We start from the raw sequence: 12,871 nt of genomic DNA on the forward strand, positions 1-12,871 counted from the left end.
AGTTTAGACAGTTTTTTTTTTTTTTTTTTTTTTTTATTTCAAATGTTAGACAATTTTATGATAATCTATGAATTTTATTTGTATGTACCATATTTTTTGTTTTATAAGGCACACTTTTTAGCAAGAAAATATGTTGCTAAAAATAGAGCCCCCCCCCCCGCCCCACACACATACATAGAGAACCCACATCGGAACTCATAGGATTTGTGGAGTCTATATATCTTTTAGGCTTTAAAGATATGATTGATCAGTGTAGTCATTGTGCTCATATTTTTATTGTGTCATCAAGAGGATTGGATATAACAGAATTATGAATAAGAACAAAAAGTGGCAAATATGTCAGAAAGTCGAGGATATCCAGCTTCTTAATGTGACTTAATTGCAACTGTGCAGCCTCTTGATGCTCCCTGCTGATCCCACCAGCCTTTAGTTCCACCAGGAGCTGTTCCACACTGATGCTTTTGCTTGCAGTATCAATATTGCACAGGAAGAGTTGCTGAAATACAGAATATCAGTGTCCATAATTTAGTAACACAGAATGTTGGTAAATTTGATATAGTAGTACAACTAAGGCCTATAGGTAGTAACCCTGAATTTGCTTGATTTGTCTTTATAATTAGTTGCCAAAATACGAGCTTAACCCAGAGGGCCATCTTCACACGTATAGTATTTTGAGCAGTATTTTTTTTATCGAAACCAGGAATGCAAGTCTTTCCATTATCATTTTTTTCTCAGTTCCACTACTGATTTTGGCTACAAATACTGACTAAAACATATAGCCTTATACTATGTTTCCACTATGTAAAATCAACGGTCATATTTAATAACAACGGCCATTGTTGTGCAAACAGCCATTGTTTTAAAAATAACGGCCGTTGTCTGCACAATAATGGCCTTTGTTAGGAAATTGTGTTTTTACATAGTGTTGACATAGCCTTAGGGAAGATTCACACACATATTATTGTTTTTTGCATACATTTCTGTGAAGGAATGAAATTTGCATAAATCTTTGTGTTTGCCGACAAAATATTTTTAGTCTGATGAAGAGATTTCTTCAACTAAAAATCAGTTCTATTAATTTGATTTGGGTTGTTGTGGCACCAAGCATGTGGATTTTTACAAGCTTCATTTAAATTAACAAACAAAACTGCCATAGTCACATTTACCCTAACAACTAGTGCTTATTGTCCTTAATCACCAAATACCATACATCAATGGGGCATGGTGATCTATATGTTCAAAAAGAATAATTTAAGATATACAAAGATTTTGTGTCATTTATTATCTTTTTATTGGATTATCATACCATAATGACTGGGGCACCATAAAGGCTATGTCACTAGTTTCTTATGAGAAATGCCTTTCCTAGACTAGGAATATTAATGCTGCAGGCTGGTTCTCCTGGTCTCCAAGATGTTCTGCTGAATATAGGTCAGGGCACTGACTGGCCACCAAAGATCTTGTACTTTGTTATTTTCTATCCTTCTATCCTATCTTCAAGGAATTATCCACTTGATATATCAGTCTCGGAACAACTTTTTTTCTTCTGTCTTTGGTGACAAGGCATCACAGTCTTCTCTAGGATACTTTTGAACGAAGTAGCCCCACTAGATGGAGAGAAGCTAGCTGGAAAACTGTCACTGCAGCTTTTGTGCCAAAACCAGAAGTGGATTCAAATGAATGGGAAAATATAAAGGGCAGACTTTTTCCCCCCAAAAAAAACTGATGTGTGTGTTTCCAGACTCAAATTAAAACCACTTTTCACTATCAGTAATGTAGACAGATGTAGCAAAGTTTAAAAGGGTATTGCAGGAAAAATTCACTTTTCCCGTTGTGCCTGAGGGTATCTGCTTACCCCTAACTCACCTAAAATAGAGGTTGTTGGCATACACAATAGGAAGCAGATGGCTAAGTACAATTGTGTTGTGGCCAAGCTGGGCTATTGCAGCTTAGCCCCCATTGAAGTGAATGGGAGCTAAGCTGCAGTGACATAAAGTATGCTGCCTACAAACTAAGACAAAGTCATATCTAATCTAGTGAAGTGTAGTGGCAATTTAAATAAATGCTGGTGAGATTTTCTTATTTATTCATGTTACACTTACATTGATGGGCCCTGAAATGTGAAGCCCCACTGGATATTCTTGGATTTTACAGACTTAAGGCCCTATTACACCAAGCTATTATTGTGCGTTACAGCCAATAACCGCTTAGTGTAATAGGTATCATTAAAAGTCAACGATCAGCAGACATCATCGTTATCTTTCAACACGTTGAAAGCAAAAGCTGTTAATAGCGAGGTCTCCTGGCTGTCGCTCCGTGTAATAGCCGCCCGGGCCGCCCCACCCCCGTGATCACCCCAGCCCAATCCGCTCCTCCTCGCTTGCTGTTGGTGTGTGTAGTAGCGCTGACAGCAAACAGGGAATGAAGGGTGTAAATTGTTGCTAAAATCTATGCCAGCTCTAAGCATATGCAACTCTAGAGTTCATAGAGGGCACACAAGTAGATCTAAGCACAAGAGCACTTGGATTTATGTAAAGCTGTTTGCTGTCAGGGGGTTATTTAAAGGAGCTTTCCGGGCAAAATGTACTGTCTGGCAGGGTGCCAACATCCACGCCTCCGCTGATCAGCTGTTTGGCGCTGCACTACATAATGAACAAAGTTTGACTCTGTTCATTGTAAAACTGTGGTAATGTGTAACTGCAGCTCAGCTACTTTTAATTTCAAGGGATCTGAGCTGCAGTAACACATTGCCATTGCTACACAATGAAGACAAACACTGTTCAATGTCTAGTGGGGCTTTTGTGGTGTGGGTGTCGAAGTTGAGTGCTGATCAGTACATTTTGCCTGGCAAATCTAACCTGCTGAATTCTACCTAATGTGCACAGGGTGCTGATGATGAAGGTACCTTTCTTAACTTCATCCTCTGCGCCATGTCTTTGCAATTTAATCCTTATCCCAATTATGCATTTTAGTGCTCAGGGGACAGGACTACCATCCACAGTGCACCAATCCACCCCTGGCCAGCCTGCCTCTTCTAATGAATATCAGCAGAGCAGCCCCTGGCCGGATCGGTGCACCAAAATGCAAAACAGCATAAGGATTAAAATTCTAATAGCACCTTACCTTCATCCTCAGAGCCCCATGCGCATTATATGGCATATATGCAAGCAAGCTACCGATGGAAATTACACCTCAAATAGACCCATAGACCAAAAAATAAAAGCGTTATAAGGCTATGTTCACACTACGTAAAATAACGGACATTGTTTTCAACGGCCGTTATTTTGAGGCCAAAACAACGGCCGTTGTTTAATTTTGATTCCTAGCATGATTATAAACGGGATGAAACAGTTCATTTACTTTAAATACTGCGCCCAGCCCGAGAAACCACTCAGAATTTTTTTTACATCAAAATCAAAATCGGCAGATATAAGTTTTACGTTCGCGGCCGCATTGAAATCCATGACCTTTGTTGCAGTATTACCGGCTGGAAATAATTGACATGTTCATTTTTCACGGGGCCGTATAAACAACGGCCGTTATCTGATACGTAGTGTGAATTCAACAGCCGTAGTTACATTGCATTGCAGTCTATATAGGGAACCTTAGTTAGCTGTAGTTTTGCGGCGCGGACAACGGCCGTTATTTTACGTAGTGTGAACATAGCCTAAGGATGCGAACAGAGCAATTTTCACTATTCATGCATATTACTTCAGGCAGTTTTTCTGTCAGCCTTTTGGTCAGTATTTGTAGCCAAAATTAGGAGTGGAGCTGACAGAGAAAAAATATAATGGAAAGATCTGCACAGATTCTAATTTCAACACACTCCTAATTTTGGCTGAAAAAATACTGAGCAAAAGAACATAGCCTTAAACACATTTAGTTTTTTTAAATGGTTTACATTTTCTAAAAGCCGTGAAATGAATTAAAGTTATATAAGTTGCCTGTTGTAATCGTACTGATTTGAGGAACATGTCAGTTTTACCATAGGGTTACCATTACCATTTACCATTTGTGAATACAGCACAAATCATTTTTTCAGTGTGTCATTGCAAAGTACAATTAGTGTCACAAAAAATAAGGGGTCATGTGGGTCTGTAGGTAAAAAAAAAATGCAAGCTCTATGGCCTTTTAAACACGAGGAGGAAAAAAACAAAAGTACAAAAATGAAAATTGGCACTAACATCAAAGGGTTAATGTCTAAGGAACAGTTTTCCTTCTTCTGAGCAATTGCAGTAACTCTCAGTACACAACTCATATAAGAACATGAAAGGAACATTCAGTGTCATATGAAAGGGGCTTATTTGACATATATGTGTGCAAATGTCCGTGTCTCTCCTACCAAAGCTTCACTCTAATTGTACACGTCCAGTTGGTAATATAAGAATGCTTCTCATTTAAAGAAGCCTTTAATTTTACCGTGGTTGAAACTAATAGTCCTTTGCTTTCATTCTTCTACTTTTTACCCTTCATTTTCTTTTTGTGTCTGCACCTGTTTGCACCACTTTCACAATCAATCTAAAAATGATGGGCAATCTTCCGGCATTAACCTTGGTGTGTGATAATATGTTGCCTGGACTGAAGGATAATTACCAGGACCAGATCAACAGAGAACTGAACATTCTCAATGAGCTTTCTGGTCATGTTTCACATTGTCACAGTGAAAGATGTTTTGTTAATATTTAGGTTACAAACAATTGTTGTCATGGGTCATTTATTAGCCGGTGTGATACAAGAAATTTAAGAAGGAATGAATAATTAGATGGATAGAACAGATAAGGAGGTTCAACCACTATTGTTTCTGTGTAATAAACTTTGTTCATTATAATAATGTTTATTCTTACAATACACAAAACTAAATTACTAGCTTTGGGAATCTATATTACCTTCCCTACATATAACAGCCTTGCAAATTACAGATCTGCTTCACAAATAAACCCAATACCTATATCTCAGATAGAGAGTCAGTGTTTTGTTGACAGAACTAGTAAATCCGGTCTGAATAAAACACATAAATTAAGGCTTAGTGCCCCCACAGCCCCAGAGCACTCATGAGTGTGGACTGCTGCTGTGTCCTATTTTATGTGACAAATGCAGACTATATGTAATGAGTGTAAGGTTGTCAATGGGCGGCGGTAAAATATATTAACAGAAAGGTAGTTCACATAAGCTAAAAATATGTTCATTTTTCAGAAACTGACTCCACTATTATATTATGTAATTTTATGTGGATTCAGCAGAAGTAAATGTAATTTAGAAATATGGTGAATGGCCATCTCTATACAGGTCCTGGAAAAAACTTTTGTGTTTCTGGAATAGCTATTTCAAGAGGCCCCATAGATTGCAGCATTACAAATGATAATGTTTAATAAAACTCCTAGCATTGCATCACTCTCCTACTTGGGAGGTACAGTGGATATGAAAAGTCTACACATCCCTGATAAATTACAGTTTTTTGTCAAGTAAAAAAATCAGGCACAGAAGAATAATTTTAGATTTTTTTTGTTCACATTTAGACTATGTTCACATACAGTAAAATAAAAGGAAAATATAAAAGGAAAATAGGTATTTAACATCTAAGGGTGGGTTCACACTATGTAATCCATGGTATCATATTGGTGTAAGAAAAAAATGTGGATTGGATTTTTTTCTAATATATAATTTTAAGAAATTAGCAATGCTGTTTTTGTTTTTTGTTTTTCCAATTACACTGTTCACAGTTCAGCATGCTACAATATGTAATATATTTATTTTTTAATATATTTTAAATATTTTTTTGTGTAATGGTAAAGGGGGTAATATAAATGTTTATTGGGGCACTTTTTATTAGGGATTTTAAAAAATATGTTTTAAAACTTTTCTTTTTTACACATTTTATATTGCATACATAAGTCTCTTATCGGGGGACGCCTGAAAGCAGACTCTATGCTCAGATTGAAGATCCGATAGGACGGGGTTAAGTGTCTTACCCCCGCCTGTCGGTATAAGTGATCTGCATGGCTGTGTGCAGGGGTCCCGATCAGTCAGTGACAGGTGCTTGTCCTGCTATGCATCGCTGCTTTTAAGGGGGTTACCGACAGGCAGCTGTGGGACCGCGACTGCGTTTCCTTAGATTTGGCGCCAGCAAACTGATGTGTGCGGGACCACTCATTGGAGCGGTCCCGCACATATTTAAAACCCCTTTACATTTAAAACTTGGCAATCATTATCCATCCTTGCCAAAGTGCTTTAAATCTGTCACATTGCAAGGGCATCTCCTTTGTACAGCGTCCTCTTCAGGTCAACCCACAGATTTTCAATTTGGCTCAGTTCTGGGTTCTGGCTGGGCCAATGCAAAACTTTTATCTTCTGCCAGTGAAGCCATCCTTTTCTTGATGTGGGGGTTGGCTTTTGGTCGAAAAGGTGAAATTTATCTTCATCTCCAGCTTTTTAGTAGAGGTCCGAAGATTTTGTGCCAACATTGACTAATACTTGGAACTGTTCATAAATTCCCTTCACCTTGACTAAAGCCTCAGTACCAGCTCCAGAAAAACAGCCCCAAAGCATGATGCTGCCTCCACCATGGTTCACTGTGGGTATGTTCTTTTGGTAAAGCACAGTGTTGTGCCAAACAGCGTTTTTGGAAATATGGCCAAAAAGTCCATCCTTGGTCACATCAGGGCATAACATGTTTTCCCACATGCTTTTGGCAGACTTGATGTTTTCCTTTGTAACAAAAGGCTTCCATATTGCCAACCTACCCTACAATCTAGACACATAAAGAATACGAGAGATTGTTGTCACATTCAGTAGAAAACCAGTACTTAACTAGTACTTGTAGTGCTCATGATCCCCCACCCCCCAGCCCTGGCAAAGTTAAAAAAGAAGTGGATCTTACTGCTGGACACCGCCAGGGAAAGGGTTAAACGGCCAGAAACCTACAGCTTTAGATGTGCATGAACTTGCTGAGTCATTCTGCCTAGCCCTGGCAAAAATCACGAACAGGGTGGATCCCAGCACTGGGTGCAGTCAGGGAAGGGTTTAAACAGCCAAAATCTGTCTGCTTTTCGGACGATAATCCCTTTGTGTAATAGAAGACAACGATCAGCAGACATGCATGATATCAGCTGATCGTTATCTTTCAACATGTTGAAAAATCCACAATGAGGATAGCAGTGATATGCTGCCGTTGCTCCGTGTAATAAGAGTGGCGGCAGCAGACCGCCGCTATCTTCTGACCTGACAGGTTGCTTGGTCACTCTTGTCGCCCCATGTAACAGGGGCTTAAGTCTTATGTTGGACAAATCCACTGCTGACGGTGGATTCAGCCAACCAGTATAAGGTGTACAGGGCCATTCAGAACAACCACCGGCAGATCATGTTGGTGGTGATTGCTAGGGTTCGGCCGTATTGGCAACACAGGAACACTCGGCTCAGGTGGGAGACCTAACTGACAGCCGGATGATCATTTGACCATTAGTTATAGAAGGTGAGGTATATGAGGTATACAGTCTAGTATGTGGAGGAGGCGAGTGAATGTCGCAAGGCGAAACCACGTCCACACTTGATGTGTCATTGCTTCACAATGTCACTAATATTGTGGCAACATTGTTAATTATATTACAATTGTACCTTGGTTTAAGAGTAACTTGGATTAAGAACGTTTTGCAAGTGAGCTCACAGTTTTTCAATATTGTAACTTGGATTAAGAGCATTGCTTTGGTTTAAGAGCTCCCTGTACTGGGTGTGAGGGGGAGTGGTGTAGGGGCATGGTCTGCATAGCATAGTCTACAGCACTGTACTCTGACCCAGGAAGTCTCCCTTACCTTTCAAATCAGGGGACAGGATTGCAGAGGTAATTTCTTCATAGCTGTAACCCCTCTCTTCCCGGACAGAGAGTGCTGCATTTATGTGCCCACATCTGCCCTGCTCCGTCCTTCCTGCTCCCTGCAGTCTCTGTCAGTCCTTGTGTTTCCCATCCTCTCCATTCCTGCTATACTGTGCCTGCACTTACATTCAGCTATACACACTGCTGCTATAATGTGCCTGCACTTACACTCAGCTATTCACACTGCCGTATAGAAAGGTTTCTGTCACTGTCCTCCTGCACAGCTCTGTGATTCTCACTTCCTGATTGGTCTATGCTGAACACACACCCATTCCCATTGTTGAACAAGGCTACTGCATTATGGGGATTTGCGGTTCCATCCTGTATCTACAAATTGCTGCTGTTTTTTAAGGTTTATGCACTTGCTGTACATTATATTCCACATGCTGATTGCTATACTGTACTGTACTTTATAATATGGCATATTCCGCTGTTTCTAAATGTTTTTTTTACATGTTACTCAGAATGAAATATTATTTTTGGGGTGTGGAACCAGTTGTCTGCATTTAAATGATTTCTTATGGGAAAATCTGCTTTGGTTTAAGAGTGAATTTGGATTATAAACACATTCCCGGAATGAATTAAGTTCGTAATCCAAGGCACCACTGTTGTCAGCGGCCGAGCTGCACGCTCTGCTCCCCGCTCTGCTGCAGTGCGTGGCCAACCCTCTGATAGTGCCGACTGCGTCCCTGGCGACCAGCCCGACCGGTTGCTAGGGGCGAGCCACTGGCGTCCTTAGCAGCCAGCTGGTTGCTGAGGGGCGTGTCCGCTCTTTCTATCTGCTGCAGCTGGGGCTTCCCTGCCCCCCTGGCTAAGCAACACAACTGTGTAATTAAAGGGAGATTGACAGGTAACTGCCAATCAGATGTTCAATGCTGTTGTCCCGGGATTAGGAGCCCAGCCCCTATATGTATCCTCCCCTATCCCAGTACTTTGCCTGCAATAGAGCCTCACTTGTGAGAGTTTCCTTGACCTAGCATTTGTTCTGACTTTGAGTTTGGTTATTAGATTTCGGCTTGGACTTTGACTATTCTCTGGATCCCGTTTTTGTACTTCGCTGACCGGCTGTTTCTGACTCATTTTTTGTGTTTGTTCGTCTAGTTTTCGTTTTTGTGTTGCACTTTGCCTAAGTTAGGGAACGCCGCCAAGTTGTCTGCTGTTGCCTAGGGCAGTCGGGGCAAGTAGACAGGGACAGCTGGGGTGGGTGCCAATGCTAGGGCAGCACTCGTCTAGTGTATTCCTGTCCCAACCCTGACAACTGTATTTGTTTTTAAGGGTTCTATCTATAATATTTTAGAGACAAGCCCCTTTAAATTTGATCCTTTAACAGATAACCTGAGCACCCTACCCAAACTATGTACATAGGGCATCGAGCTCAGATAATGAGAGCTGCATAATGTGACCACCTACAATAGCTACATACTCTACATACTAAAGTACACTTAATGTGACCACATTTTCTTTCTTTTCAAAAAAGTGATTGCCTTGATTTTTCATGGATTCTTTTGGATAACGTAAATGAAAGATATCTGTTTTATGACAGACTACTGTTAGGCTTTGTTCCCGCACAGTATTAATGATGGCTATCCATGTCATTTCAACATTGTGTGAACATAACCTTTCTGTGTTTTCAATCCACTCCTGGTTTTGGTTGCAAAATACTGACCAAAATACTAAGCAAAAATACTGTGTGGGAACATAGCCTTAGGCCATGTTCCCACTACGTAAGTTCCGCAGTAATCACTGCTGTTGTTGCCGATTTGCACCAATACGTAGTGCTGCAGCTGAGGGAATCCCGGATGGAGTGTATACACTCCGTCCGGGATCCCTAGCGGCGCCACAAAAAAACTGACATGTCAGTTTTCTGTGGCCGCTATTCATTCATTCATCATGGAACGGCCGGTGTCTTACTACGTAGGAACATGGCCTTAAGGTGGATTAAAACTAGAATTTCATTTTAAATAAGACATTCCCTGATTATGCCCAAAGAACAAAGTAAAAGCAAGACTAATCATAAGAGAATGCAAACATAAAATTATACTCAAAATCTGTTTCATGAGTTTCCGGTTGTACGCATATTTGAGAATGGCCTAAAAAAAATTTGAGCCTGACATAGAAAAAGTGTGCAAACCAGAGGCCTGGCTAACATTAGCTTCACTAGACGAATATTAGTAGTCGCAAAAAGTTACTTCTTGGCTGACATTCTTTTGCTGTGGTCAGGCAGCCAATTAAGTCTACGGCTCAAGGAAATGTGAATCGATGAGCTGTAATTATTGCAATTCAACAACATAAAAGAAGAAAACAAAGGGTGAAAATTGTAGTACATTGATGTGGTACAGCCAGTTTAATTGAGATCCTTGCACCCCATTGAGTTATCAGTGTGTCTATTACAGTCTTATTAAAATGGTAATGATTGTATACAAGACTTAGACAGCACCTGTCTGTGTAAAACTCTTCAAGTTCACTTCCGTTCTCTATGGTCTCCTTTCAAGCTGCACAACAGTTGTTTTTAGTGCAGTACAACTATCTGAGGTAGTGTGATAGATGTCAGATTTTTAGTAAATGTCTGATGTGAGTGCATTTTACATTGCAAGACACACATAAGGTTGAGTTATCATGTGTAGTAGCCTATTCTGCTCATAAGCAGCAGATTATAGTGGTATGTTATAAAAAAAATCTTACTGTTTGAGTAAAGGTGAGTGATAATAAAAGAGAAATTTCTTGCTTTTAGGAGACTAAAGAGACAGTCTGTCAGACCCAGGTTCATTTCGAACCAAACTTTTAGCCAAGTTAAATCGAATCTTTAAAAAAATGGTGGCTTAAAATATTTTTAAACTGTTTTAGGACAGTGGCATGAGCATGGGATTATCCCTAGTCACTTTCATGAGTGTAATAACTACTCAAAGTCCCCCCCTATTGATGGCCACTGCCCTTCAAAATAGTGTTAGCAGGTTTGTCCAAATGACAGGAAGAACCAAGACGTACCTCCCCTCAAGTAAACAAAAATTTATAGACCAGAACCAAAGTTCTCAACCAAGTGCCACTCGGGGTCTGAAGTTTACTGCTAGAACATCTGGAGTCCAAACAGGGCCGCCATTATAGGGAAGCCTGATGTACTAGTGAGAAACCATGGCCTCGCCTTAGTGGGAGGAGATATCCTACCATCCAGGCGAGGAAAGAGCTCAGAAACAGTCAGCATGGTAAGAAGCACTGTGAGGGTGCTAACTCAAAAGCCACAGCCAACATGCCCGAGAGTACTTCAGACATCTCAAGTGAGACTTGTATCTTCTTCTCCAGCTCCTCTAACCACAGCCGGGTCATATCATCCAGTTTGGGCGACCTGATGGACCAAGCAGAGGTATTGACAGAAACATCTGAGCTACCGACTATGAGACCACTCACTTTCATGCTGAGCCCCAAGTCTGGAAGCATCATTCTGGAATGGCTGTTTGGGGACAAGTAACGTATCCCATCTGTACAACTACCTAAGCCCAACCCTACTGGGCCGTAAATGAACCATTGGAGATGGTTCAAGACGCAGTAACAGCAGGAGTGGGATGTAAGAAGATGACTGAGAACACCAGAGCCTGAAAGAAGAGAAGCAAAGAAGAGAAGCATTGATGTTGGAGTTTAACCTGCAGAGGGGTTACAGGTTTGTAAAAGATAAGGAGCATCAAAGAACCCTGTTTGTTAGTTGAGGATCAGTGAAGTGGGATTACACCCTGACGATCAGTGAAGTGGCATTACACCCTGAGTATCCCCACAACCTGAAATCTGGAGAAGAGTTGGAGTATACACCTATGAAGGGCCCACAAGAATGGTGGGCAGTGGCCATCACATATCCTGGGGTGCTACCTGCTCCTGTTTCTGCAGTGGCCACAACAGTCCAGAAAGTGCTGATCTCTAAATCTACTATCACTCCCACTGCGGCCAAGAGTACAACTGAGGTGGTGGTTACCCCTACTGTGACACCCTTCATAAGACACCAACAGGCTACGATTCAGCACTGATGTGATCAATCAAGGCTGTGCTAAGTATACTGCACTGATTTCTATGAGAGATCAGTGCAGTACTAATAAAAGTCCTCCGGGGGATTAAAAGTTAATAAAAAGTTCCCCCCAAAAAAAGAGTTTAAATCACCCCCTTTTTCCTATTTTCTGAATAAAAAATAAGTAAATAAATAAACATATTTGGTATTGCCGCGTGCATAATCGCCCAAACTATTAAATTATCACATTCCTGATCTCCCACAGTAAACGGTGTAAGCACAAAAACCTGCCAAAGTGCAAAATTGCAGATTTTTTGTCACAAAAAATCCTAATAAATTGTAATAAAAAATTGATCAAAAAGTTGCATATATGCAATCAAGGTACTCATAGACAGTAAAGATCATGGCACAAAAAAAAATTACTCCTCACACAGCCCTATAGACCAAAAAATTTAAGCGTTATAAGGATGGGAATAGAGCAATTTAAAACATTTAGTTTTTTGAAAAAAGGTTTTAATTTTTTAAAAACAGGTAAAATAAAAGACATATAAATTACATATCGTTGCAATTGTACTGACTTAGGGAACATAGATAATATATCATTTTTATTATAGGGCGAGCGGCGTTAACACAACTCCCCCCCCCCCCCCCCCAAAATGAAAACAAATATACACATAGAGGAAAAAATAAAAGCGCAAAAGCGAAAATTAACCTAGCCCAAAAGGGGTTAACTGTGTGTGAACCTAGCCCAAAGCTGTTTACAACACACACCCTGTAGATTAAGTTGGTACATATCTGTGGAGTTTTAGAACTCTTTTAAATTATTTGTTTTCCTGCACAGACCAAACTTTCCAACACTATTTTAAAATTATATCAATACAGTAGACTCACGGATAAAAAAAAATTGCCATCACAGAATGAAAGCAACACCTACTGATAATAGCACCAGCAGGATTGTAGAAGGGATTTCAATTGATTATATTCACAGATCTTTTATAGGCAAAATAAGAGCCATT

General features: G+C 40.3%; 1 protein-coding gene across 1 annotated transcript in view; it reads right to left on the reverse strand.

The window, feature by feature from the left end:
- Positions 1-265: 265 nt before the first annotated feature.
- LOC138783007 (uncharacterized) overlaps positions 266-12,871 on the reverse strand; it is a 182,556-nt gene continuing 169,950 nt past the window's right edge. Inside the window, exon 15 of the mRNA XM_069957123.1 lies at positions 266-496. Within this exon, the coding sequence (XP_069813224.1) occupies positions 266-496 (231 nt within the window). The remainder of the gene's footprint in view (positions 497-12,871) is intronic.

Source organism: Dendropsophus ebraccatus, chromosome 1 (assembly GCF_027789765.1).
Source record: "Dendropsophus ebraccatus isolate aDenEbr1 chromosome 1, aDenEbr1.pat, whole genome shotgun sequence".
Lineage (NCBI taxonomy): Eukaryota > Metazoa > Chordata > Amphibia > Anura > Hylidae > Dendropsophus > Dendropsophus ebraccatus.